This window comes from Hyaena hyaena, unplaced genomic scaffold (genome assembly GCF_003009895.1).
Source record: "Hyaena hyaena isolate Hyena2069 unplaced genomic scaffold, ASM300989v1 scaffold_378, whole genome shotgun sequence".
Lineage (NCBI taxonomy): Eukaryota > Metazoa > Chordata > Mammalia > Carnivora > Hyaenidae > Hyaena > Hyaena hyaena.
The window spans coordinates 335,182-360,647 of NW_024081009.1; the positions used below are offsets into that span (position 1 = coordinate 335,182).

The 25,466-nt window shown below is 37.0% G+C and overlaps 2 protein-coding genes across 3 annotated transcripts in view; both read right to left on the minus strand.

Annotated features, from left to right (window-relative positions):
• Window positions 1–10,598, minus strand: part of EFCAB3 (EF-hand calcium binding domain 3) — a 122,509-nt gene extending 111,911 nt beyond the window's left edge. Inside the window, exons 1-6 of one of the 2 annotated variants that reach the window (XM_039250638.1) lie at window positions 10,553–10,598; window positions 9,787–9,891; window positions 8,954–9,007; window positions 7,960–8,064; window positions 7,219–7,272; window positions 6,683–6,787 (exon numbers count right to left, since the gene is read on the minus strand). In XM_039250638.1, the coding sequence (XP_039106569.1) occupies window positions 6,683–6,787; window positions 7,219–7,272; window positions 7,960–8,064; window positions 8,954–9,007; window positions 9,787–9,891; window positions 10,553–10,577 (448 nt within the window). In that variant the 5' untranslated portion in view covers window positions 10,578–10,598. Of the gene's footprint in view, window positions 1–1,896; window positions 1,930–6,682; window positions 6,788–7,218; window positions 7,273–7,959; window positions 8,065–8,953; window positions 9,008–9,786; window positions 9,892–10,552 lie in introns of those variants that run through there. The other variant, XM_039250639.1, reaches the window with a different exon arrangement.
• Window positions 10,599–12,663: 2,065 nt separating this feature from the next.
• LOC120244243 overlaps window positions 12,664–25,466 on the minus strand; it is a 199,136-nt gene continuing 186,333 nt past the window's right edge. The window contains exons 60-67 of the mRNA XM_039250636.1: window positions 24,486–24,590; window positions 23,079–23,132; window positions 22,196–22,300; window positions 17,172–17,225; window positions 15,867–15,971; window positions 15,231–15,284; window positions 14,367–14,548; window positions 12,664–13,077 (exon numbers count right to left, since the gene is read on the minus strand). Of these exons, the coding sequence (XP_039106567.1) occupies window positions 12,664–13,077; window positions 14,367–14,548; window positions 15,231–15,284; window positions 15,867–15,971; window positions 17,172–17,225; window positions 22,196–22,300; window positions 23,079–23,132; window positions 24,486–24,590 (1,073 nt within the window). The remainder of the gene's footprint in view (window positions 13,078–14,366; window positions 14,549–15,230; window positions 15,285–15,866; window positions 15,972–17,171; window positions 17,226–22,195; window positions 22,301–23,078; window positions 23,133–24,485; window positions 24,591–25,466) is intronic.

The window sequence follows — 25,466 nt, forward strand, 5'->3', positions numbered from 1 at the left end:
TCCGACATAGGGCTCCATCTCACAACCACAAGATCATGACCTGAGCTGAAATCAAGTTTGCCACTTAACCAACTGAACCATTCAAGCACCCCAACAAGGAGTAGCATTAATTCTTTAAACTTTAAGTAGTATTTGCCAGTGAAGCCATCTGGTCCTTGAGTTTTCTAGGTTGGGAAGTTTTTCATTACTGAATCAATCTCTTTACTCATTATTAGTCTGTTCAATTTTCCATTTCTTCTTGGTTAAGTCTTCATAGGTTGTATGTTTTTGGAAATTATCTATTCCTGTTATCTAATTTGTTCCTTGTAGTTTCTTATGATCTCATATATTTCTATAGTGTCAGTTGTAATTTCTCTTCTTTCATTTCCGATTTTATTTGTTTGAGTCTTCTGTTTTTTTTAAAGTTTGTTACAAAATCAGCTCTTAGTTTTACTTATCTTTTTAGTTGTTTTTTCCATCTCTATTTCATTTATTTCCACTCTGATCTTTCTTATTTTTTCCTTTCCCTAATTTGAGCTCAACTGTTCTTTTTTTCTACTTCCTTTAGGTAAAAAGTTAGGTTGCTTATATATGATCTTTCTAATTTCCTGACATATTCATTTATCACTCTAAACTTCTCTAACAGAACTACTTTTAAAGCATCCCATAGGTTTTGGTATGTTGTATTTCCATTTTCATTTGTTTCAAGGCATTCTTTGATTTACCTTTGATTTCTTCAACCCACTGATTTGCCAAGAGTGTGTTGTTTAGTTTCCACATATTTGTAGATTTTCCAGCTTTCCTCATGTTGTTGACTTCTAGTTTCATACCATTGTCTTTGGATAATTATTTATTTCACTGCTGAAAACAGGGCATTCAAGTTCCCTACTATTATTGCACTGCTGTCTATTTTCCTTCTCAGATCTGTTAGCATTTACTTGGTATATACGGATGGTGTGATGGTGAGTTTGTATATATTTATGATTGTTATATCTTCTTGACAATTTTACCCCTTTATCATTATTTAATGACTTTCTTTGTTTCTTGTTACCAGTTTTGGTTTAAAATCTGGCTTGTCTGATATAATCATAGCTGTCCCTGTTTCTTTTGGTTTCCACTCACATTAAATGCCTTTTTCAATCTCTTTACTGTGAGTCTATGTGTGTTCTTAAACCTGAAGTGAGTCTCTTATAGGCAGCATATAGTTGGATCTTGTTTTTATCCATCCAATCACTTTTTTGTTTTATTTTATTTTATTTGTATTCATTTTTAAAATCTATATCCAAGTTAGTTAGCATATAGTGCAACAATGATTTCAGGAGTAGATTGTTTAATGCCTCTTATTCATTTAGCCTACCCCCCTGCCCCTGCACAACCTCTCCAGTAACCCTTTGTCTGTTCTCCATATTTAAGAGTCTCTTATGTTTTGTCCCCTTCCCTGTTTTTATATTATTTTTGCTTCCCTTCCCTTATATTCATCTGTTCTGTGTCTTAAAGTCCTCATATGAATGAAGTCATATGATATTTATCTTTCTCTAATTTTGCTTAGCATAATACCATCTAGGTCCATCCATGTAGTTGCAAATGGCAAGATTTCACTCTTTTTGACTGCCGAGTAATACTCCATTATATATACATATACCACATCTTCTTTATCCATTCATCCATCGAGGGACATATGGACTCTTTCCATACTTTGGCTATTGTTGATAGTGCTGCTATACACATTGGGGTGCATATGCCCCTTTGAAACAATATACCTGTATTCTTTTATCCAATCACTTTTGACTGGTGAATTCAATCGGTTCACTTTTAGAGTAGTTATTGGTATGTAAGAACTTACTAATGCCATCTTATTCCTTGCTTTCTGGCTGGTTTGTAGTTCCATTGTTTCTTTTCCCTTCTTTTTCTGCCTACCTTTGTGAATTGGTGAGGTTTTGTAGTGGTATCCTCTGGTTCCCCTCTTTTTATCCTTCATAAATTTAATCCAGGTTTTTGCTTTGTTATGATACCATAGGGTTTACATAAAATATCCTATAGATAAAACATTTCACTTTAGGTTTATAGCAACTTCTTTCTTTTTTTTTAATTTCTTTTTTTTTTTAATTTCTAGGAGAGAGAGAGAGACAGCGTGAGCAGGGGAGGGTCAGAGAGAGAGAGGGAGATACAGACTCTGAAATTGGCTCCAGGCTCTGAGCTGGCAGTCAGCACTGACTAAGCCACCCAGGCGCCCCAGGTTTATAGCAACTTATTTCAATCACCTACAAAGGCTCTATCCTTATACTTCTCAGTTTCACATCACTGAAGCTACAATTGACCTATTTTTAATATGTGTATTTGTTAATAATTTATAGTAGCTATAGTTATTTTTACTATTCTTCTTTTAACCTTTATGCTATAGTTGAGTGATTAACACATCATTCTATTATAGAATTAGAGTTTTTTAAAAAAGTCTAACTGTGTATTTTTCACCTTTGCCAGTATGTTACATACATTTTTATGTTTTCAGGTCACTGGATAGTGTCTTTTCACTTCAGCTTAAATAACTCCATTCAGCATTTCTTGGCCAGACAGGTCTATTAGTGCTGAACTCCTTCAGCTTTTGTTTGTGTGGGAAAGCCTTTACTCCTCCTTCATATGTAAAGGATAACATTACTGAATAAAGTATTCTTGGCTGGCAAGTTTTCCCTTTCAGCACTTTGAATCTGTGATTAAACTATGTGGAGTTTCTGCTGAGAAATCTGTTGACAGCATATAGTGGGGGTTCCTTTCTGGGTTCATTTGTTTTTTCCTGCTTTTTTCAGGATTTTTTTCATTGATTTTTCACATTGAGATAAAATTGACATAACATTATATTAGTTTCAGGTTTACAACATAATAATTTGATATTTGTATAGATTATGAAGTGATTATCACAAAAAAAAGCTAGTTAATACTATTGATTTTTGACAGCTTCAGTATAATGTGTCTTAGATAAGGTCTTTTGCATTGAGGTAATAGTGTGAACTATTATTAGCTTGGTACACTTGGAAGTCCAAATATTTCCCCAGGTTTGGGGGGCTCTCAGGTATTATTTCTCTGTTCTCTGCCTCCTTTTCCCTTTTTTCCTTCTGAGAACTGATTATTCTAATACTTGTCTTTTGATGGAATTTTGTAGCTTGCATAGACTTGCTTTGCTCTTTTAAAATCTTTGTTTTTCCCTCTTGCACTCTTGATGGGAATGCAAACTGGTGCAGCTACTCTGGAGAACACTATGGAGGTTCCTCAAAAAGTTAAAAATAGAACTATTCTATGAACTAGCAATTGCACTACTAGATATTTACCCAAAGGATACAAAAATACAGTTTCAAGGAGCATCTGGGTGGTTCAGTTGGTTAAGAATCCTACTTTGGCCCAGGTCATCATCTCACGGTTCATGAGTTTGAGCCTGCATCAGACTCTCCTGTCAGCACAGAGCCTGCTTCAGATCCTCTGTTTCCCTCTCTCTGTCCCTCCCCTTTTCTCTCTCAAAAATAAACAAACATTAAAAAAACACAGATTTGAAGGGATACATGCACCCTGATGTTTATAGCAGTATTATCAACAACAACAAAACTATGGAAACAGCCCAAATGTCCCTCAATTGATGAATGGAAAAAGAAGATATGGTATGTATACAATGGAGTATTATTCAGCTGTCAAAAGAATGAAATCTTGTCATAGGAATGACATGGATGGAGCTAGAGTGTATCATGCTAAGCTAAATAAGTCAGTCAGAGAAAGATAAATACCATATGATTTTTACTCATATGTGGAATTTAAGAAACAAAACAGATGAACATATGGGAGTGGGAGAAAAAGAGAGAGGGAAACAAATCATAAGAAACATTTAAAGATAGAGAACAAACTGAGGGTTGATGCAGGGAGGGAGGTAGGGGATGGACTAGATGGAGGATGGGTATTAAGGGGGGCACTCGTTATGATGAGCACTTGGTATTATATGTAAGTGATGAATGACTAAATTCTACTTCTGAATCCAATATTGCACTCTATGTTAACTATTTAGAATTTAAATTTAAAAAGAGGAAAAAAAGAAAAAATATTTGTTGCTTTTCTTCTATGTTATTTCAAAATTTCTATCCTCTAAGTAATTTATTCTTTCTTCCATTTTGTATGCCCTGCTACTGATGCTCTCTATTGTATTCTTCATCTCATTCACTAAACTCTTCAGCTTCAGAATTACTGCTTGGTTATTTTTTATAATTTCAATTTCTTTGTTAAAGAACTCCTTTTGTTCTTATATTTTATTCCTGATTTCACTGAATTTTGTTTCTGAGTTTTCTTGTGGCTCATTGAGTTTCTTCAAAACAGTTATCTTGAATTCTTTATTCATTAGATCTCAATATGGATGTCTTTGAGCTCAGTTGCTGGAGAGTAATACTTTTCCTTTTATGATGCTGTATTTCCTTAATTTTAAATATTCCCTGTAGTCATGTCTTGCTGCTTTTGCATTAGAAGGAGCAGACACCTCCTTAGCTCTTTGCCTGTTGTCTTCATATGGGGTGTTATATTCTACAGTGTTGTTATTATGAGTTTTTCCTTTGTCTTTGTGAAGGTATGCTTCCTCCATTCTTTTTGTTCACTTTGTGGCCAAATTTAATTTTAATATTTTTTCAGTATATTTTTTAAAATTTGAGTATAGTTGATACATGCTAAGTTAGTTTTAGGTATACAACATAGTGATTCAGCAACTCTTTATGTTATGCTATATTCACTACAAGTGTAGCTATCTTCTGTCACTATGCAACACTGACAATACCATTGACTATATTCCCTATGTTGTACCTTTTATTCCCATGATGTATTCATTCTATAACTTGACACCTGTATCTCCTACTTCCTTTTTGACCAACTTCCACTCTCTCCACCCCCGCCACAACCATCAGTTTGTCCCTGTGTTTATAGGTCTGATTCTGCTTTTTGTTTGTTTAACCTTTATTTTTTTAGATTCGTATATGAATGAAATCATATGATATTTGTCTTTCTCTGCCTAATTTATTTCACTTAGCATAATACCCTCTAGGTCCATCCATGTTGTTGCAAATGGAAAGATCTCATCCTTTTTTATAGCTGAGTAATATTCCATTGTGCATATGCACCAAACTTCTTTATACATTAATCTATAATTGGACACTTGGGCTGCTTCCATATCTTGGCAGTTGTAAATAATGCTGCAATAAACAGAGAGGTGCACATATCTTTTCAAGTTGGTGTTTTTGTTTTCTTTGGGTGAATACCCAGTTGTGGAGTTATTGGATCATATGGTATTTCTATTTTAATTTTTTGAGGAACCTCTGTACTGTATCCCACAATGGCTGCACCAGTTTACATCCCTACCAACAGTGAATGAAGGTCCCTTTTTTCCACATCCTTGCCCTTACTAGTTATTTCCTGTCTTTTTGACTGTAGCCATTCTGACAGGTGTAAGGTGATATCTCAGGGAAATGAAACTCAGGACCACAAAGAGATGTTACCTTATACTTGTCAGAATGACTTTGTGGCCACATTTTAAGCTTTCATAGATTTTTTTCTGGTCTTTAGAATGCACCAGGTTGACTATTGAAAACTTTTGTTTTGCACCAGGTGGCGCTCTAGCTCAAGTTTGTGGTTTCTCTCTTGCCACTCATGGCGGCTGGTTTTCTGAGCATGCTTACTACTGGAGCTCGTTATAGAGGACGCACTTGTCACGAATGCACAAGGACCTAGCAGCAGTATAAGGGGAGGTGTGGGTTTAGCACTTCGGCACTGGGGGCGCCTGAGAACTACAGGGAGACCCCAGGTGTGGTATTCCTAGAGGCTCATGGGTTGACTTCCGGCTGAGCACAATCTCTACACCGCCAGGTGAAGTTCATCTCTGCTTCTTTCCCAGTCACAGAGTTTCCGCCTTAGTCCGCTGGGTGCCAATGGAGAGAAATGTTTTTTCCCAGCTGGTCCTGCTCTGGGCGGGAGCCAGGCACTCACTCACTGCTTTCCTTTCCCCTATGGGAGAGGTCACTGGGGCTGATACATCACTCCTGCGCATTATTTCCTTCGGGAAGACTGGCACCAGGGAAGTTTCTCTTACTGCCTGCACTGTGACCAATCTCATATTTTTCTTTCTTTTTCTCTGATGGTGGGTTGGAGTCTCCCTCCAGGAAGGCTAGACTTTTGCAGGTTCTCTCTCATGCCTGGCTGGGTCAGCTCTCATCTGATTTTTGCCTGACAGCAGTGTTCGCAATTTTGCTGGCTGCGTATGGCCCTGTATGGAGGCTGTCTCTTACCAGTTGCATTGGTTGGTGATGCTCCTTCTGGGTCCCTTGGAGTAAGGTGGTAGTTCCCAAAACACTCCCAAAGGCACTCTTGTTTGTGTGTGAATGCTCAATTTATTGATTTTTTTAAAAAAAGTTTTATTTATTTAAGTAATTTCTACACCCAGTGTGGGGCTCCAACTCAGGAACAGAGATCAAGAATCCTTTGTTCTTCCAACTGAGTCAGCCAGGCACTTTCCCATTCACTGATTAAGAAGGGTGATTAAAAAGGAGGAAGAACATACATATCATGTTGCTGATGTCACCCCTTTTACAATTTTTAATAGGATTTTAAAGAGTCATACTTCTACAATTTTATACAAAAACTCTTAAGCCCAATATTCTCTGAAATCCACAGCAATGCCTGAAATGCTTACCATCCAATGGAAGTATGTTCAGTAAATCCTGGCTTTCTCTACTGGTTAATTCAATACCTACATTTTCCAGGTAAAGCTGTGTGTCACTTGCATTAATTTTACCACCTTTAAAAAGATGAGAAATATGATATGTGAACATTTTCATGCATTACACAGCAGCATCTTAACTTGCTAGAGATATAACTTCAGAAGAACAAGGATACAGGGAGGCTTATCTAACTGCATCACAAGAGGGGCTTAAAAGATAACATGTTTTCCTTTAAGACTTGTCAAAAGAATGCTTTTATTGATGCTCTAAAAAGTGGAGACAAGCCAACCAGTCTATAATAAAATAGACTTCTTAAAAAATGATACTTCTAAAACCATAGGTAATAAAAAGTCCCTCTATATTCTTGAAAACAACCATTCCATCAGTATATTGGTGAAATAAGACTTGTGAATAGTTTTGGAATACCGGGATATACAATTAAAACATGGTATGTACATACAACAAAGGATCTTGATTCTTCATGTTTTCCTCATTACTTTTCACTCACCGGAAAATAAATTTGCTGTATTCATAAAGGAGTTCAGTGAAATCCTTCCATTATCTGAAATATAAATCACAAATTGTATATAAACAAAATATGTATTGCTATTGGGAATAGGATCCCTTCCTTCCATGAAATTTTCTAAGTTGTCATTCCTTACCTAGAGGAAATTTGCTGATTTTTAATTTTGTTTTTAATATCCAACAACCTTCCAGAATTCTAAAGAGGGTGTTTTAACATGCTAAATTGGATCTTTAAGTCTTTTCCATTTGATCCTTTACACTTAAAAGATAGCTCTCTGGTGCCATATTACTAGTCTAACGTCAGATATTACTGAGCCTCTATTTCAACCCAACCTGACATCCATATTTGTTAAATCAGAATATGATCACCTCTGGTTTGTACATTATTTGTTGGACAATCCCAAACCTTTTTTTTACCCCCTCATTTGGTTTTGTCAATCTCTGATCTTTTCTAACATCTAATTTCAATAACTCTTGTTTTCTCTAAAGTGCTGTTTTGCTTTTCCTACCAGTAGATTTCCTACTGAAATCTACCAGCACCCTATTGATCCTCTTACAATATTGAGAATGATAATAAGTAGTCCTATTTCTCATCCTCGAGGATTATAACTCTACAAGTGCTTTTAATTTTCTAAGTGAAATTGAATAAGAATATTCAGATTTCATGAGAAGATTTCAAAGATTTTTCTGAAAGGAAGTGCTAAGTGGTAAATGAAATACTCACTGTCAACGTTCAAATGATTCCGTAGATCTTTGATCTCTTTATTTTCAAGGTTATAGTTCAAGTTTTTCAGAACGGTTTCTAGTTTATTTTCTAAAATTTTCCCTCCTTAATAAAGAAAGAGGCAGAATAAAAATGTGAAATTATGCTTAATATTAAAAAGAATTCTAAGTATATTAAGTATACACCAAACCCCAATGGGGTTGGGGGAGAAAAGCAAAGTTGCAATGCAGATGTTCAAGGAAAACATAAAACTAAGGCGGAGGGGGACAGAGTTGGGGAATGTGAAGAAAAGAACATCTCCCTTCCATATGCTATAACATACTCTGTTGAAATTTGTTATAGACATCTAAAGCCAGGAAAAGAAATGAAATTTCTTCTTCATTTTTCATTATTATTCATAATGGAGGAATATGGGGCCCCTGGGTGGCTCAGTCTTTTAAATGTCCCACTTCGGCTCAGGTCAAGATCTCAATGTTCGTGAGTTCGAGCCCTACATTGGGCTCTGTGCTGACAGCTCAGAGCCTGGAGCCTGCTATGGATTCTGTGTCTCCCTCTCTCGGCCCCTCTCCTGCTCATGCTCTCTCTCAAAAATAAACATTAAAAATAATTAAAAAAGACATAATGGATGAATATGTCAGAAACAATAGCCACAATTCTGGTTGCTGAATTTGAAACCTGCCATTATAACAGTAAACTATTTCTACCAACTTAGTGGTTACCTGAACTTGAATTATAAGTCATAAAGGGGAATAAAAAGGTTAATAACAGAGTGGTTAGGAATATGGGTTCAAATCTTCCTAAGTTCAAACTGTGTGACTTTAGGCAAGTTAGTTGGTTAATACCTCCCATTTGTAAAATGGTGTTAATTTAAGTATGTATCTCATAGGGTTTTTGTGATAATTAACTGAGTTACTAGACATAAAGTGTTTAGGATAGTACCTGGCATTATAATCAAGAGAAATAAGCTATTGTTATCATTAAGCTTATCACTTACCTTGGAAAGTCTTTAAACCATCTAGCAACCGATTGTGATATACCTTTCCATCAGCTATAAGAGAGGTCATAATTGAGGTCTTAGAGAAAGCGATACAGCAACTCCTAACAAGAGTAGAGTCTATTTCATAAAGACAACAATGTCACATGCTTTGCCTTACAGGTTTATCTAATTTCTTATCCACACATCCTTCCCTTCTTTAGCTTTAAGAAAAAGGGAAAGAGGGGGCACCTGGGTGGCTCAGTTGGTTAAAGAGTTCAACTTGGGCTCAAATCATGATCTTGCAGTTCGTGAGTTTGAGCCCTGCATCAGGCTCTCTGTCAGCATGCAGCCCACTTCAGATCCTCTGTCTTCCTTTCTCTATGCCCCTTCCCCCTCTCAAAAATAAAAAACATTAAAAAAAGTACATGTTTATTAAAAAAAAAAAGAATAAGGGGAAGGAATAGAGGAAGGTTTTAAATGTATCCATTTTACAGTTCTGAAACTTTTCACCTCTTGGATATGACACTTTTTAACGTGACTTTCTCTTTATGCTTTAGGGCTATCAGACACTTCAAAATTAATATACTAAATTAAAATTTACCAAGTTAAAAATCTTAATTTCTTTATGAAGTCCTCAAGCTAAATCCCAATTGAGTAAGCTCCATCCCCTATGGTAGCCTCTGTGAGGGCAAGGATTTTTGTCTTTAATCCCATAATCTAAAAAGTACTCAATAAATGCATTGAACATAAATATGTATTTAATAAATGTTTTATGAGTCCCCACCTACCCCAATGATATATACACTCAAACCGCATTCTCCTAAAGGCAAAGCCGTATCAGAAATGCTCACAAGTAATTGGCAGTGTTTTTAGCAGCCTCCAGCGCTCCTTAGGTGTGAGTTCTATTCCTATGTTTTTCAAAACGTCATCTACTTCATCAACATTAATCTTGGTTCCTTTGAAGAGATGGAAATTATGACTGATGAAAAATGTAAGGGTGATGAATGATTCTAAATTATGAATTTCATCTAAGTTTAATTGCAGAATTAAGAGCAGGGTTGGTCAAAACACTGAGTTAAGACTCTAAGGGAAGATCAGAAACAGAACTAAATCTTCTAATTCTAGAGAGGAAAAAAAAAACCCCTCTGAATGCTCTAATGAAAATGAGGTAAATCAACACTGAAATGGGAGTTGTATAAGAGACTAGAATTGCTTATATAAAGGACTATGTAAGTAATTCTTTAAGACAGTGTCTATATTACTTTTTTTGCCCGTATGATATATTATTCAGAAAAAGATTTATACCAATGTTTTATCATGCCAATTATTGTGGCAACATAGATTTTTTTTGGCTGTTTAAACAGTGGAAAGTGATGTGTATTTGTGAAAAAAAATCCAGAGAACACAGGATATTTTACTAAGACATAAAAATTCAGTAGTTTTGCTCAAAAAGCATATAACTCAAAGCTAATCTGGATCATTGCATAAAAGGTACCATTAATATACCAAGAAAACTAATAATGTCAGTATTATAGGAATAAAATGTTTCAAACCATGACAGGAAAGCATCAGAATATTGCTATTAATAATGAGTTTTTCCTATAAGCTTTCACTCACCTATGAATGGCTCTACATTTTCCATGAGTATATTCAGTTTAACCTTTGTATCTGTAAAATAAGGTACAGATGAGACCCAGCCATAATGACTCAGACCCAGAAAACATTATAAAGACCTCATATTGTGGAACAAAACACTGAAATTTAGAAGTTTATCCCATAAGAGCATGGGATTGAAGAAGAGAGTTTTACTTTTTTTAATTAAAATTAAAAAAAAATTTTTTTTGAGAGAGAGGGAGAGAGAGAGAATGAATAAATGAATGAATGGGGGAGGGGCAGAGAGAGAGAGAGAGAGATAGGGAGACCCAGAATCTGAAGCAGGCTCCAGGCTCTGAGCTGTCAGCACAGAGCCCGATTTGGGGCCCGAACTCACAAAGTGCAAGATCATGACCTGAGCCAAAGTCGGATACCCAACTGACAGCCATCCAGGTACTCCAAGAATAAAATTTTATATATGATAAATATATAGCAAAGAAGAAGGACTTGCAGTATAAAATATAAAATTCTATATAGAGAAGTGCTAGGAAGTTTTATTTTTAAATTTATTTTCATTTTATTTTTTTAGTTTCATGTATACAATTTATTGATTCAACACTTCACACATCACCCTATGCTCATCACTACAAGTGCACCCCTTAATCCCCATCACCTATTTCACCCATTCCCCTGCCCATCTCCCCTCTGGTAATCATCAGTTTGTTCTCTATAGTTAAGAGTCTGTTTCTTGGTTTCCCCGTCTATTTTTTCCTCCTTTATGATCTTTTGTTTTGGTTCTTAAATTCCACACGAGTGAAATCATATGGTATTTGTCTTTCTCTGACTTATTTTGCTTAGCCTAATATCCTCTAGCTCCATCCACATCATTGCAAATGGCAAGATTTCATCCTTTTTATGGCTGAGTAGTATTCCATTGTAAATATCCATTTATCAGGTGATGGACATTTGGGCTCTTTCCATGATTTGGCTATTGTTGATAATACATCTATAAACATTGGGGGCACATATCCCTTTGAATTAGTATTTTTGTATTCATTGGGTAAATCCCAGTAGTGCTGCAAGTTTTAAAAGCATTGCTGGTCCTGTTTTCCCCTTGGCTTGCTCTACTTTGGAATGCAGGAGTATTCTGATGTTTGGCCACCTTACTGTTACAGGATTTAAAAGCAATTTACACTGTAATATCAATGTGTTCACCTACCTAAAATGTTATAGGTGGTTACTTCTGCAGGCAACCTTTACTCAGCACATTCTTTAACCTTCCAATTCCACAGCCACCAAGATTTCTAGACTTTTCTGAATCTCTCATTTGTGTACTTACTGGTTGAAAACCCTCGTTTCTAGGACCACATCACACAGCTCCCCTGAGGGTATCATCCCTACCACAGTCTATGTAGCCCTGCTTCCCTCTCTTATACAAGGCAGTATTATTTAGTACAAAGGGCAAACCTTTGAAGATATATAAACCTAGTTAGGCTTCTATAGGGTTGACATCCCCATTCTGCCACTTAGCAGCCGTGTGGCTTTGGTCAAGGCAGTTAACTTCTGTGACTGACTCTCAATTTCCATGTCAGAGAAACTAGGATTACAATCTATTTTTCAGAGTTGTTTTGAGGACTACTGATAACATATTTCAAGTGTCAAATATTGTTTGTGGTATAAAGCAGGCATTTAATACTTTGTAATTACTGAGGAATAATGGCAGCATCATGGTAGGATAAGACGTCCCTCCTTTTTTTCCCCCTTTCTAACAACCAAATTCAGCACCCCCCCACCCCCCCATGAACAAAAGTACCTCTGTGGGAGCTGTGGGATCCAGCACCATATGCCAAGGAACCCAGTAGGAATCTGCCACATGGGTATTGGGTAACAGGTAGACAGACCTTGGTACAGGCTGGAGAGCCAGCAGGAACTTGCAAATCATCCACAACCCCCCCGTGGTTAAGAAAATCCAGAAGAGTGCAGACCTGGGCAGACACCCACAGTGAGTGGGGCTTCGTGGAGGTCCACCTTTCCTGAGGAGAGATGCCGGCCCTCCACAGGAGTTTGGACGCAATGGAGAGGGTAAGAGGAATCTTGTCAGTGCGGCCCTACCCTCCAGGCAGCACAGCGCAGGGCTACACTAGCTGGTGGCAATCTCTCCCGAGAGGGATGGGAGAGCTGCGAGTGGCCGTCCAGCTACCCCAGCTGTGTGGAACGCTGCTAGAGAAGCCAGTTTCTCCCCTGCAGCACCCCAAGTGTTGAGGTGGGGCCTCCATGACTGGAGAAAGGAAGATCAGGAATAGGCAGATAATATTAAAGAGCATTCGACGGGTGTGGTTGCTGCTGACTGCCTTCAGACTCAGTAGAGGAGCCTGTCCATGAGCTGCTGCGAGAACCTCACTGGAGGAACCCCACGTCTGGCCTGTGTGGACACCTCCAACACCCTGAGTGCTAAGCCCGTACCTCCTCCCAACTCTGCAGCAAGCTCCTTGTGAGCGAGTGCGGTGGTGAGAGTAAACAGGCAGCGCCCTCAGAGCACACTCTGGGCGCTGTGGACAAGGGAGAAACCATAAACCTGAGCTGCTTTGGGTAGTCATGACATCTTAACTATATTTATTCTTCCTATCCATGAGCATGGAATGTTTTCCATTTCTTTGTGTCTTCTTCAATTTCCTTCATAAGTTTTCTATAGTTTTCATCATACAGATCTCTTGTATCCTTGGTTAGGTTTATTCCTAGGTATTTTATGGTTTTTTGTGCAATTGTAAATGGGATCAGTTTCTTGATTTCTCTTTCTGTTGCTTCATTGTTGGCAATGAGAAACAATGAAATCTGGCCACGTGTAGCAACATGGATGGACCTTGAGGGTGTTATGCTGAGCGAAATAAGTCAGGCAGAGAGGACAAATATCATATGTTTGCACGTATAGGAGGATTAGGAGGAACTTAAGTGAGGAACAAGGGGGAGAAGAAGGGCGGAAATGGTGGGGGAAAGGGAGAGAGGTAAACCATGAGAGACTCTTGAATGCTGACAAAAACTGAAGACTGATGGATGTGGGGGGGAGGGGGGATGGGCATGGAAGAGGGCACTTGTGGGGATGAGCACTGGGTGTTATGTGGAAACTAATTTGACAATAAACTATTGGTAAAAAAGAGAGAGAGAGAGAGAGAGAAAACATGGAAAGAACTTAATTGTCCATCAACTGATGAATGGATCAAGAAGATGTGGCATATTTATACAATGGAATACTACATGGCAGTGAGAAAGAATGAAATCTGGCCATGTGTGGCAACATGGATGGACCTAGTGGGTGTTAGGCTGAACGAAGTAAGTCAGGCAGAGAGGGACAGATACCATATATTTGCACATATANCTGGAGCCTGTTTCAGAGTCTGTGACTCCCTCTCTCTCTGACCCTCCCCTGCTCACACTGTCTCTCTCTCTCTCCTAGAAATAAATAAAACATTAAAAAAATTAAAAAAACAAAAACAAACAAACAAACAAAAAAACAAATAAAAAGAAAGAACCAAAGAGTTCTTCCAGAAAGGGGAGCAAGAAGTGTGGGGTACATGTATCCAGACAATGTTAGAGGAAGTCAGACAGAAACAGGGCCAGTGAAAACTATCTCCCACCTGATAGTAATCTTCAAGACAAGGAAAGATTTGGGAAAGTGATCACTGATTTTAAAATTTCTTCTTTGACTTTACTTTCCTTTGTTTATTTCTCTACCTGCTTCTTAGGTCTGTCGACTTCTAGTTGGCATCTAGGAATTTAGTTCTGCGGGGTGTCACTGTTTTAACAGCTTACTGATTTAAACAATAATGATCTGAGAGGATACATTTTTTCCCATATGAATACATTTGGAGGTTTTATTAGAGGAGCTCACTTTCCCTAAAGGTGGAACCAAAAGCTTACCATCATGTGGCAGACGATTCTGCAGGTCCTCAACTTCCTCATCGTCCAGCTCATAGCCCAAGTTTTCCAGGATGCCTTGCATTTTAGAGGCGCGATACTTTCCACCTTAGGGAAGAAGGAATAGGGATGAAAATAGGAACCGACTGGCTATATTCACACATCAACTGAATGAAACAAATCCACAGCACAATAATTAAAAAAAGAAAACAAAATGTTGTTTAGGGCTACCTGTGGTACATGTTGAACACATTCCACAATAGAAATTTATTGTAGAAGTTAAGAATAGGATATATTCCTCCAATCTCATCTCAGGGGTCCTTTATATAGTTTGCAGGAAAGACACACACACACACACACACACACACACACACACACGGCCATATATAGTGGCTATATATATATGTATGTAGTATTCATATATATGTATATATACATATATGTATATATACATATATGACCATATATAGTGGCTATATAGTATAGATTCAGAATCTATTCAGTGTGTGTGTGTATATATATATATATATATATATATTCTACATATAGAATCCGATGAATTATTGTCTAACTAGAGCTCTGGATAGCAAATAGATTTTTTGAAACTTTTTTAGTATCAGAGAATTATAAATTATCACATTGGATGTAGTTGCATCTAAAGTAGATCTACAGGCTAATGGGATAATAAACTCAATAACCTAGTTATTGTATAACGATAAGGTCTTTAAAAGCTAAGGTAAAGTTTGTAGATCTTAGTATTACTTGTCTTCTTGTTGAGATTCTCACTTACCAGGAAAAGCTTGTATATGATCGAGTAATGTATTTTTCTCTACCTTCCCATCAGCTGTAAAATTAGACACATTTAAGGTACAAAAAATTATAAAGGTTATATGGACCAGGAGTAGGAAGAGTGAACTTTCATAAATACATACATTAAAAATATCATCTTAAGTTGCATGCCTACACTCCCCGGGCCTACATACCTCTTAATAAATAAGAAAAAAATAAGACAAAGAGAAATTTTTTAATGTGGACAGTCTGTCCATTCTTCTACACTGAAATAGATACACATTTTCCTCCATCCTGATTTCTCCTTTTCCTTCCTTTACTACCTGCTAATTTAGCCTTCTTTTGGTCTTTGCCCTGCTTAATCTTCATTCACCTCAGAGTAATGATATTCTTTTTTTTTTTTTTAGAGTAATGATATTCTTAAGGGCAGGAACTATGTTTGAAGATATCATAGCCTCCCAAAACAGTAAACCTAAAAGCCAAAGGCCTAATTTCTTTACAACTAAGTGTTGGTCTTTTTTGTCTTTTAGAATTTTATAGGAAACCAGATGGGTCCATTCTTTAGATGTTCTCACATTAAAGTTTACACTAGCACAGGGATATACTCTACATATACAGTGATATAGAAACCACTTACCAGTAATAGGCAATGTTTTCAACAGCCCCCTGAGCTCTCTATCTGTGAGCTCTATTCCCATGTCTCCCAGTACTTTGTGTATATCCTTGGCTTCAACTTTTCCTCCTTTAAAAGATGGGAATGGTAACAGATGACAATTGCCTACTGACTCCAAATGATGAAGTGTCTAAGCTTAAAAGGGTTATCTATTCAAGAGTCTCTTATGGTTTGTCTCTTCCCTCTCCCCAACTATTTTTTCCCCTTCTCCTCCCACATGGTCCCCTGTTAAGTTTCTTCTGATCCACATATAAGTGAAAACATACAGTACATTTGTCTTTCTCTGCCTGACTTATTTCGCTCAGCATAATACCCTCGAGTTCCATCCACATTGCTACACATGGACAGATTTCATTATTTCTCATTGCCATGTAGTATTCCATTGTATAGATAAACCACATCTTCTTGATCCATTCGTCCGTTGATGGACATTTAGGCTGTTTCCATGATTTGGCTATTGTTGAAAGTGCTGCTATGAACATTGGGGTACATGTGCCCCTATGCATCAGCACTCCTGTGTCTCTTGGGTAAATTCCTAGCAGAGAGACTCTTGAATACTGAGAACAAACTAAGGGCTGATGGGGGTGGGGGAGAGGGGAAGGGGGTTGATGGGCATGGAGGAGGGCACTTGTAGGGATGAGCACTGGGTGTTACATGGAAACCAACTTGACAATAAACTAAGAAAAAAAGGGTTATCTATAGTTATCAGAAAGTATTTCTTGAGTTCTAAATAAAATACTTATTCCTAATGCTCTTCATGACCTCAGAGGAGTTAACCCAGATCATAGAAAGGAATATATAGGAGGCAAAGTGATCTAAGTTATATAAAGACAGCTACCCAATTTTAACTGTATTATCATCACTGAAATCTGTTACTCTTTGCTTTGCCTGACTTGGGAGATAGATTATCTACCCTGACCACATTATTTGTATCCCTGTCAAAGTTTCACCTTAACATTTACTGGGTTACAGTAGATGGTAATTAAATATTTTAAGTAAATGAACAGGTGTGTTGCCCATTGGAATGAATCACAAAATAAAAATGAAATTTCAGAGAATATAGGACTTGTTATAAAGAGAACAGTGCAACATTTTTGCCAAAACATAAATAATCCAATGTAATCTTCATGTCATTAGAATAAAATTTTAATCATCAAAAAAGGAGAAGTTAACAGTCAATGACAGAATAAGAAAACACAACCTTAAATATGTATGTGAATGTGAAGTATTTTCTTTGTTTTATTTCTTTTCACAAAACATCTTGCTCACCTGTGAATTTCTTTATTTCTTTTAGCAGTTCATGCAGATCAGCCATCCCAGAAGCTAAAAAGATATAAGCCATGGTTCAGACAGACACAATTGTGCACTGATAGAGAATGATTGTTAAATAGAGCAAAAGAATATTTCTTTACGATTTGTTGTTGAATACACATATGCAAATTAGCAAGAAATGGAAAACTATGCTCTAAAAATATTAACTATTAAAACATTTTTCATTATTTATTATTTGAGGAGAGACAGAGACAGAGCATGAGCTGGGGAGGGGCAGAGAGAGAGAGACACAGAATCCGAAGTGGGCTCCAGGCTCTGAGCTGTCGGCACAGAGCCCCACGTGGGGCTTGAACTCACGAGCTGTGAGATCATGACCTGAGCCAAAGTTGGACGCTTAACCAGCTGAGCCACTCCGGTGCCCCTTCAAAAATGTTAATTATTTATTTCACTATTTATTTGCTGCTTTCTTTTAATATCTCAACCTCCACACACCATGTAACATCTCCCTCCTCAGGCTTGTTCTCTTCAGTTTATGCCATCTACTATCCCAGATGCTGGGAACAAGAGCAAAAAGTTCCAGTTCAGAAATTTAAATCTAGCTATTTCTTCATTTAACATTTCCAGTATTGACACTGCCAAGTTAGTTTAGTTTATTGCATTTTTTTTCTAATAGGTATGTTCATTATGTACTCAAAGATTGTGAGTGTCTTTAAATTGAAAAAAAAAAAGGTTTCTATTTATTTTGTATTCCATCCAGACATCCTAACCCAGTAAGCACCATAAGGCTTTGCACAAAGTAATATTAAAGACTTTAAAATTAAACAGTGGATGGGCACTTGGGTGGCTCAGTCAGTTAAGCATCCAACTTTGGCTCAGGTCATGATCTCACAGTTTGTGAGTTTGAGCCCTGCGACGGGCTCTGTGCTGACAGCTCAGACCCTGGAGTCTCCTTCCGATTCTGTGTCTCTCCCTCTCTCTGCCCCTCCCATGCTCATAGTCTGTCTCTCTCTGTCTCTCAATAATAAATAAAGACATTAAAAAATTAAAAAAAATTAAACAGTGGAGTGAAACATGTTAGAATGACAGAATTAGCTCTGAAATCAGTATATTTTTCCAGGATTGCAGATGCAGTATATTTTAGGGTACGAAAAAGAAAACTTAGAAATTATGCATATATTAGCATTTTCTTACCAAAACATATGCCATTTATTACTATGGAATCCCATTCTTCCTTTAGGGTAGTTTCCAGTATACCATCTCCATATGTTTAGTTGGTAGATTTGCACCCTGGGGGCTCTTGCTACATATATAGCACAATGTCGTTTTACATCAAACTCCCAGTTAACTATCAGTTAATGTCCATTGATGACCATAACTGGAAAGTCCTTGTGGAGGGCCTTGCAGAGAGGCTAAGAAACATATTACTTAACTAATTCAATTCCTCATTCATTCAACAAATAATTTATAAAGTTTCAAGTATCTGCATATATGGGAAGGCACTAGGTGTTACAACAGCAACATGATTCCTTTCCTCACGGAGCCTTTATTTATTACTTGTTTCACTGAGCCTAGGTAAGAAGAAAGCTTTGATCTTCTTGAGCTTCTCTATCAGGACACGCTTTCAGAAATCTCTCTTTTATTTTTTATTCTAAAATAGCAAGGAAAAAAAATAAAATAGCAAGGAAAAGTTTTGCTGATTTCACAGGATCGACAGCAAAGGTGTAATAGCTCATCATGCACATGATGACAATGGGAACCACTGAGGGAAGCAGAGTATTATTTATTTGATCTGGGTTTGTAAATGCTTATCTTTGTTCCAGATGTACGTAATATCCTCCAGCCTGAGGACTAAACCCAATGGCTCTCACTTCTCGATTTTTAATTGGCGATCCCTCTGTGGATTTCAGTTATTTAATTTTTTTTCTCAGAAAAAAATAGTTTGATCAATTTGTCGGCTAGGGTAATGTTTCAAAACCTTTACTCTCCACAAGTATTTATTTCCTCTTCTTCCTGAAAACCTCACTAAAATGATAGGAAAGGAATAATAAAAGAATATACTCACAAGGACAACAATATAGGAGATACCAGTGAACAAGAAACTTCACAAATATTTGGAAATTAGAAAGCAAGTAAGGTAGTGGTAACTAATTTAGCAGAGCTGAGGAAAGTATATTCCCCTTATGAGGGGAATAGTAATGAAAAGTCATTGAGATGTCTCTGACAGATAGTAAACTCAAATGAATAGGAAGTAAAGCAAATCCTTTCTGGAGGAATGCATTTCATTTCAGGTCTCGAAGAATTCTCACAGTAATTTTTCAAAACATTGAACAGCATATAGTAAATAACCAAACACAGAGGGAAACAAGGACACCATAAGTGAGAATCAGAAGAAACAAAAGAGGCAAAAAGAACCTCCACGAACAATTCATTAATTGTAATTACGAGGCCAAGATTATAAGAGAACCATTTTAATTGGAAAATATCTGCAGGGAACAACAAACTAAAAACCTGAGCTACTGGATTCAGAAGAGAACTAAGTAGAATTTCTGGAAATGAAAAATGAAAAACAGGGGCGCCTGGGTGGCTCAGTCAGTTAAGTGTCCAACTTCGGCTCAGGTCATGATCTCACAGTTTGTGGGTTTGAGCCCCATGTTGGGCTCTGTGTTGACAGCTTGGAGCCTGGAGCCTGCTCTGAATTCTGTGTCTCCCTCTCTCTCTGCCCCTCCCCTGCTCTCTCTCTCTCTCTCTCTCTCTCCCTCTGTCTCTCTGTCTCAAAAATAAACATTAAAAAAAATTAAAAACAAATAAAAACAAAACCCCCCAAAAGGATACAAGACAAAATACAAAAAAGAATACAAACACCACAAACTATTATTTGTATTTTTATTGAAATACAAAAACTAAAACAAGAGGTCAATAGTATATGTAACAGCAGGTTAGATAGCTGAAGAGTTAGCATAGTGGAGGTCAAGTCAGGCAAAATTATCAAGAATGAAGCACAGGAAGAAAAGTATAGAAAATACTGAAGAGGGACTAAGTGTCATGGAGGAGAGAGGAAGATGGTTTAGTATACATTTAATTGGAGTTCCAGGGGGAAAATAAAGACTATGGGATACAGACAATATTGGAACAGATGATGACTGAGAATTTTCTAGATCTGATGAAAGATTCTAATTTTCAGACTCAGAAGTCCCAAAGAATCCCAGGGAAAATAAGTGAAAAGAAATCCATCCTTATCTTCCACATTATAGTGAAACTTTGGAAACAAAGAAACATTTTAAAAGAAAAAAAAAGAGTACCCTCCAAAGACCAATAGATTCATAGCTGACTTTTATCACCAACATTATAAAGCAGAAGATAATGGAATGGTATTTTCAGTGTGAGGAAAAAAAAAAATAACTGTCCATCAAGAATTCTAAACCCAGAGAAAATATCTTTGAAAAGTAAGGGTAAAGATACTTTCAGGCCCCGAACCCTTCCCAAATCATTATGTGTCATTAGTAGACCCTAAATAAAGGAAATTACTAGCAGCAGAAGAAAAATTACCCCAAATAAAAGATCTGAAGTAAGAATGAATAGCAAAGAAAAGGCAAACGTGGTTAAATCTGATGAATATTGGCTTTATAAAACGTTGCTACTAATAATGCTTTGCTGAGTTGAAAAAATACACAAGATAGTATTAAAAGACATGAAACAACATTAATATAGGGAAGGGGAAAATGGGGTTAAAATGTTCTTAGGTCCTTGTACTATCCAAGAGGAAATGAGTTTGAAGGGGCACTGATCTGTAAGTTTATAGGATTTTCTTTAGCAAGGCTCAGAAATAGGAATGAAGGTTTGAATGACTAAGGTGATCAAATGCTGGAGTTATGTACAGCAGATATGACAGAGAGAGTAGCTAGACAGTCAAAGAAATAAAGTTAAAAGGAGTTATGTATTGAAAGCAAATGTAGAAATGCAGGGACTAGTATTTTTGATGAATATGAGGACTACATTTTTTCGTAATTAGAGTAAGAGAATTAGAAGGCTAGTTTTGTTTATGTGTATGTATGTTATGTATATAATCTCTATACCCAATGTGAGACTTGAACTCACACCCTGAGATCAAGAGTCGCATGCTCTTCTGACTGAGCCAGCTGGGTACTCCTAGAAGGCTATTTGAAAGAAAGTAAAATATTGCTGTTTAAAGTTCCTAATGTAGACCAGGAAGGAATAAGAATGAAAACTAGTGCCAAAACACAGGAGGAGGGGATCAGGAATGTATAGGTATAGAGGAATCGTTGATTCACAACCTTGGAAACTACCTGGATGAAATCTAAAACTGTACCACCCCCCTTCCCCCAACAGAAGGCAGAAAGAGGCGGGCCATTCTAGATTGGTAGGTGGCAGTTTTAATAAGCAAGAGAACTTACATACAAGGATTCTCCTGGGTAGCCAGCAAGATGAGTAGATCTCTGCATCTACCCTCTGGAATCTTAAAGTTCATATAGAGACCTTAACTGGGTTCAGTCAAGTATACTGTCCAGAAGGTTTCAAACACATTGTTCTTTCAAGACAACATCCTTGAATATGGCCCTCACTGTGGGAATGGTTGGCAGAGCATATATTCCAGGGACAAGGGAGGGAGTGAGGAGCCTCTGGTTGCCTGGGTCCAGTTCAGTGGTCAACCAGAAGTCACACCCTTTTAGTTATTTCTCCAACAGGATTGTATCGCTGGGTGACATGACATTTAAAAGATACTTAAATCATGTAGTTAATGTGAAATTAGCAACCTCTTCCCTGCAGGGAACAAGCCTTCCTTCACCTTCTTTTAAGTAATACTTATCTCCTATAACTCATTCTAACACATGTACCATGCACCTTGAGATTAATGCAAATACACTGAATCAAAATATTCTTTCATGTTTAAAGAGTTAAAAAGTCATATTAACACCCAAACGGATCTAGTTCTAGGAATTCTCATACATAAGCTTTTAAGTCTAAATTTCCCTTAAGAGGTCTCTAATATCTATGATGCTCACCATCAGTTGGTAGGTTTTGTGATAAGTCTTTAAGTTTCTTATCTGGGAACTTGATTTTCATGTTTTCCAAAACGTTTCCTAGGTTACTGACATCAACCTTCCCGCCTAAAGAAAGAATTGGGAATACAAGAGAAATTTAATGCCTTCTCCAAAGGAAAAAATTTCAATTAATTGTCATGCACCATGCAAAAATATCAGGGAATGAACACATTCAAGTGCACAAAGGTGGACAAAGTGAAATTAGAATTATAACCTCTTCCTTGGTCTGGAGGACAATCCTACAAAGTACAAATTCATTCTCCAGTGAGTTATAATGGTAGAGACAACCAAGTGAAAACTTTTTTTCTGGTAGGCAGTGCATAAATGCTGAGTTTCATTCTTCTAGTCACTGAAATGCCCAGAACAACTGCCAATTCTTTTTTTAAAATTTTATTTCTTTTGAGAGAGAGAGAGAAAGAGAGAGGGAGACTGCAAGCGGGACAGGAGTGGAGAGAGAGAGAAGAGAGAGAGAATCCCAAGCAGGCTCCATGCTGTCAGTGCAGAGCCCTACATGATCTCAGGAACCTCAAGATCATGACCTGAACTGAAACCAAGAGTCACATGCTTAACAGCAGATGCCCCTACCCAGATGCCCCTACCAAACCTCATGTTTTCTATGTACACCCAGATTTAAATATGCTCTTAAATTAAATTTGACAAAAACCAAACTCACTAATGAGCAAGATGAAATAATTTGAACAAGGCAGCTATATTCACAGCAGCAAAATAAATACAGAATCTGTTCATATGAGAGGTGGTAACAGCCACAAGAGAATAGCTAAATAAGAAAACAAATGTGAGGCGGGAGAATCTTATTTATCTTTCTTGTCATCATATTACTCACCGTTGAAAGATCTCAAGCAATCTAGCAATCTGTTTTCATATATGTTTCCATCATCTGCAAGAAAAGGCACAATTGACATCACAGATGAAGTGATATAGAGATTTAAAGAGATAGTACAAACATGCCACTTCACAAAGATACTTTTAAGTGATCTGCCTTAGAGATAACTCTGATTTTTACCCTCCAATGAATCTGAAACCACGGAAGGGAGAAAACTCTCAGAGCACTGTGTGTGGCTAAGTGCAAAGCCAGTAATCGGTGGCAGGTGCCATAATGGAATATGAACATATTTTTCTTTCACTTTCTTGGACTTTTCCTTCTTCTACTCTCTTATTCCTGCCACCCTCACTTTTTTCTTACATCTTTCAGCTTAACTTTTAGTTTTGGGGGTGAAAGCAAAATAGCTGAAAATTTTCTATCCAAAAGTAGGATTCAAGAAAATAGAGTTGCTGACTCCCAAAGAAAGGACTTTCTAAAGGGTAAACAAGGTTATGGTAAAATTTCTTAGACATTCTTTTTATTGTTTTAAAATTAGGAATATGTAATAAGTAGAGTAGTTCACAAATAATGTAGTATTGGTTCATCACTTATATATAACACCCAGTGCTCATCCCAGCAAGTGTCTTCCTTAATGCCCATCGTCCATTTAGTCCATCTCCCCACATGCCTCTTCTCCAGCAACCCTGAATTTGTTCTCTGTATTTAAGTCTTTTATGGTTTGGGCAGAAGACTTGAATAGACACTTTTCCAAAGACGCTCAACATCACTCACCATCAAATCAAAACCACAATGAGATACCACCTTACACCTGTCAGAATGGCTAAAATTAACAACTCAGGAAACAACAGATGTTGGTGAGGATATGGAGAAAGGGGAATGCTTTTGCACTGTTGGTGGGGATGTAAACTGGTATAGCCACTCCGGAAAACAGTATGGCGGCTTCTCAAAAAATTAAAAGTAGAACTACCCTGTGACTTAGCAATTGCACTTCTAGGTATTTATCCAAAGGATACAAAAATGCTATTTCAAAGAGGCACATGCACCCCAATGTTTATAGCAGTGCTATCAACAATAGCCAAATTATGAAAAGATCCCAAATGTCCATTGATTGATGAATGGATAAAGAATATGTACTGTATATATGCAATAGAATATTACTCAATGGCAAGAATGAAATCTTGTCATTTACAACAGTGTGGATGGAACTAGCATGTATTATGCTAAGTGAAATAAGTCAGTCAGAGAAAGACAAATATCATATGATTTCACTCATATAAGGAATTTAAGAAACAAAACAGATGAACATAGGGGAAGGGAAGGAAAAAATAAGTATAGCTTTTTTAAAAAGTTGTCTTAAACACCCAGACCACCTCCCTTGAAAGCTCTAATAGTATCTAAAATGCTTACCATCAACTTGAAGATTTTTCACCAGTTCCAGGTATTCTTTAGGTGTGAATTCTATCCCAATGTCTTTTAGAATATTTTTCAGATCTTTGACATTAACTTTTTCTCCTTCAAAAAACAGAAATGGCAAGTATAATTGACAATATTAAGAATTATCTAAGTATTCAAAAAGATCAAACAAAACTGCCCATGTTTATACATCACCCACTCCAACTACTAGATAAAAGACAAAGGCACAGCAAGTCCTGCTCAGTGGGGTAAAGGGCAGGCAGAAACTTAGAATGTATTCCCTTGACCCTAGGGAAAGATACACTTTCATAACATTGGGGGTAAGAAAGTACAATTCTCAGTAAAGAGGGGGTTTAGGTAATTGTCTTGTAAATTAGAATATAAAGGTTAACTTAATGTTGCTGTTTTCCTCCAAAATTATTAGGTTATTTGGACAATAAACCCCAGTTTTTACTTCAACTATTGTTGTGGTGATCTAGATCAAGGATTGGTGAACTTTATCTGTAAAAGGAGAGACTGTAAATATTTTAGGCTCTGCAAGGTATAGAGCCTCTGTTGTAGCTACTCGATTTTTCTGTTGTAGCACAAAAGCAGCCACTAATAATACATACATGAAGAATATGACTGTGTTCTAATAAAATTTTATTTATAAAAAGAGGCAGAAGACTAGATTTGGTCCACGGGCTATAGTTTGTTTGTTCTTGACATAGATTTTCAGTTTTTTCCAGTGGTGAAGATCAGAAGAATTATTACAGGCAAGCATTTTAGAGGATATAGGACTTGCTACTGAGAAATGAGAAAAAAATTTTTTAATCCCGACAATCTGAAGACTGACTTTGGAGAATTAGACATAAGCACTTGGAACAACACCTTTGTAACCACCATCTAGGTGAGAAATAGAACATGACAACACTCTGGGGATCTCTCACATTCTTTCCCAATCCCTATCCACGATCTTTCTCCAGAGGTAATCAC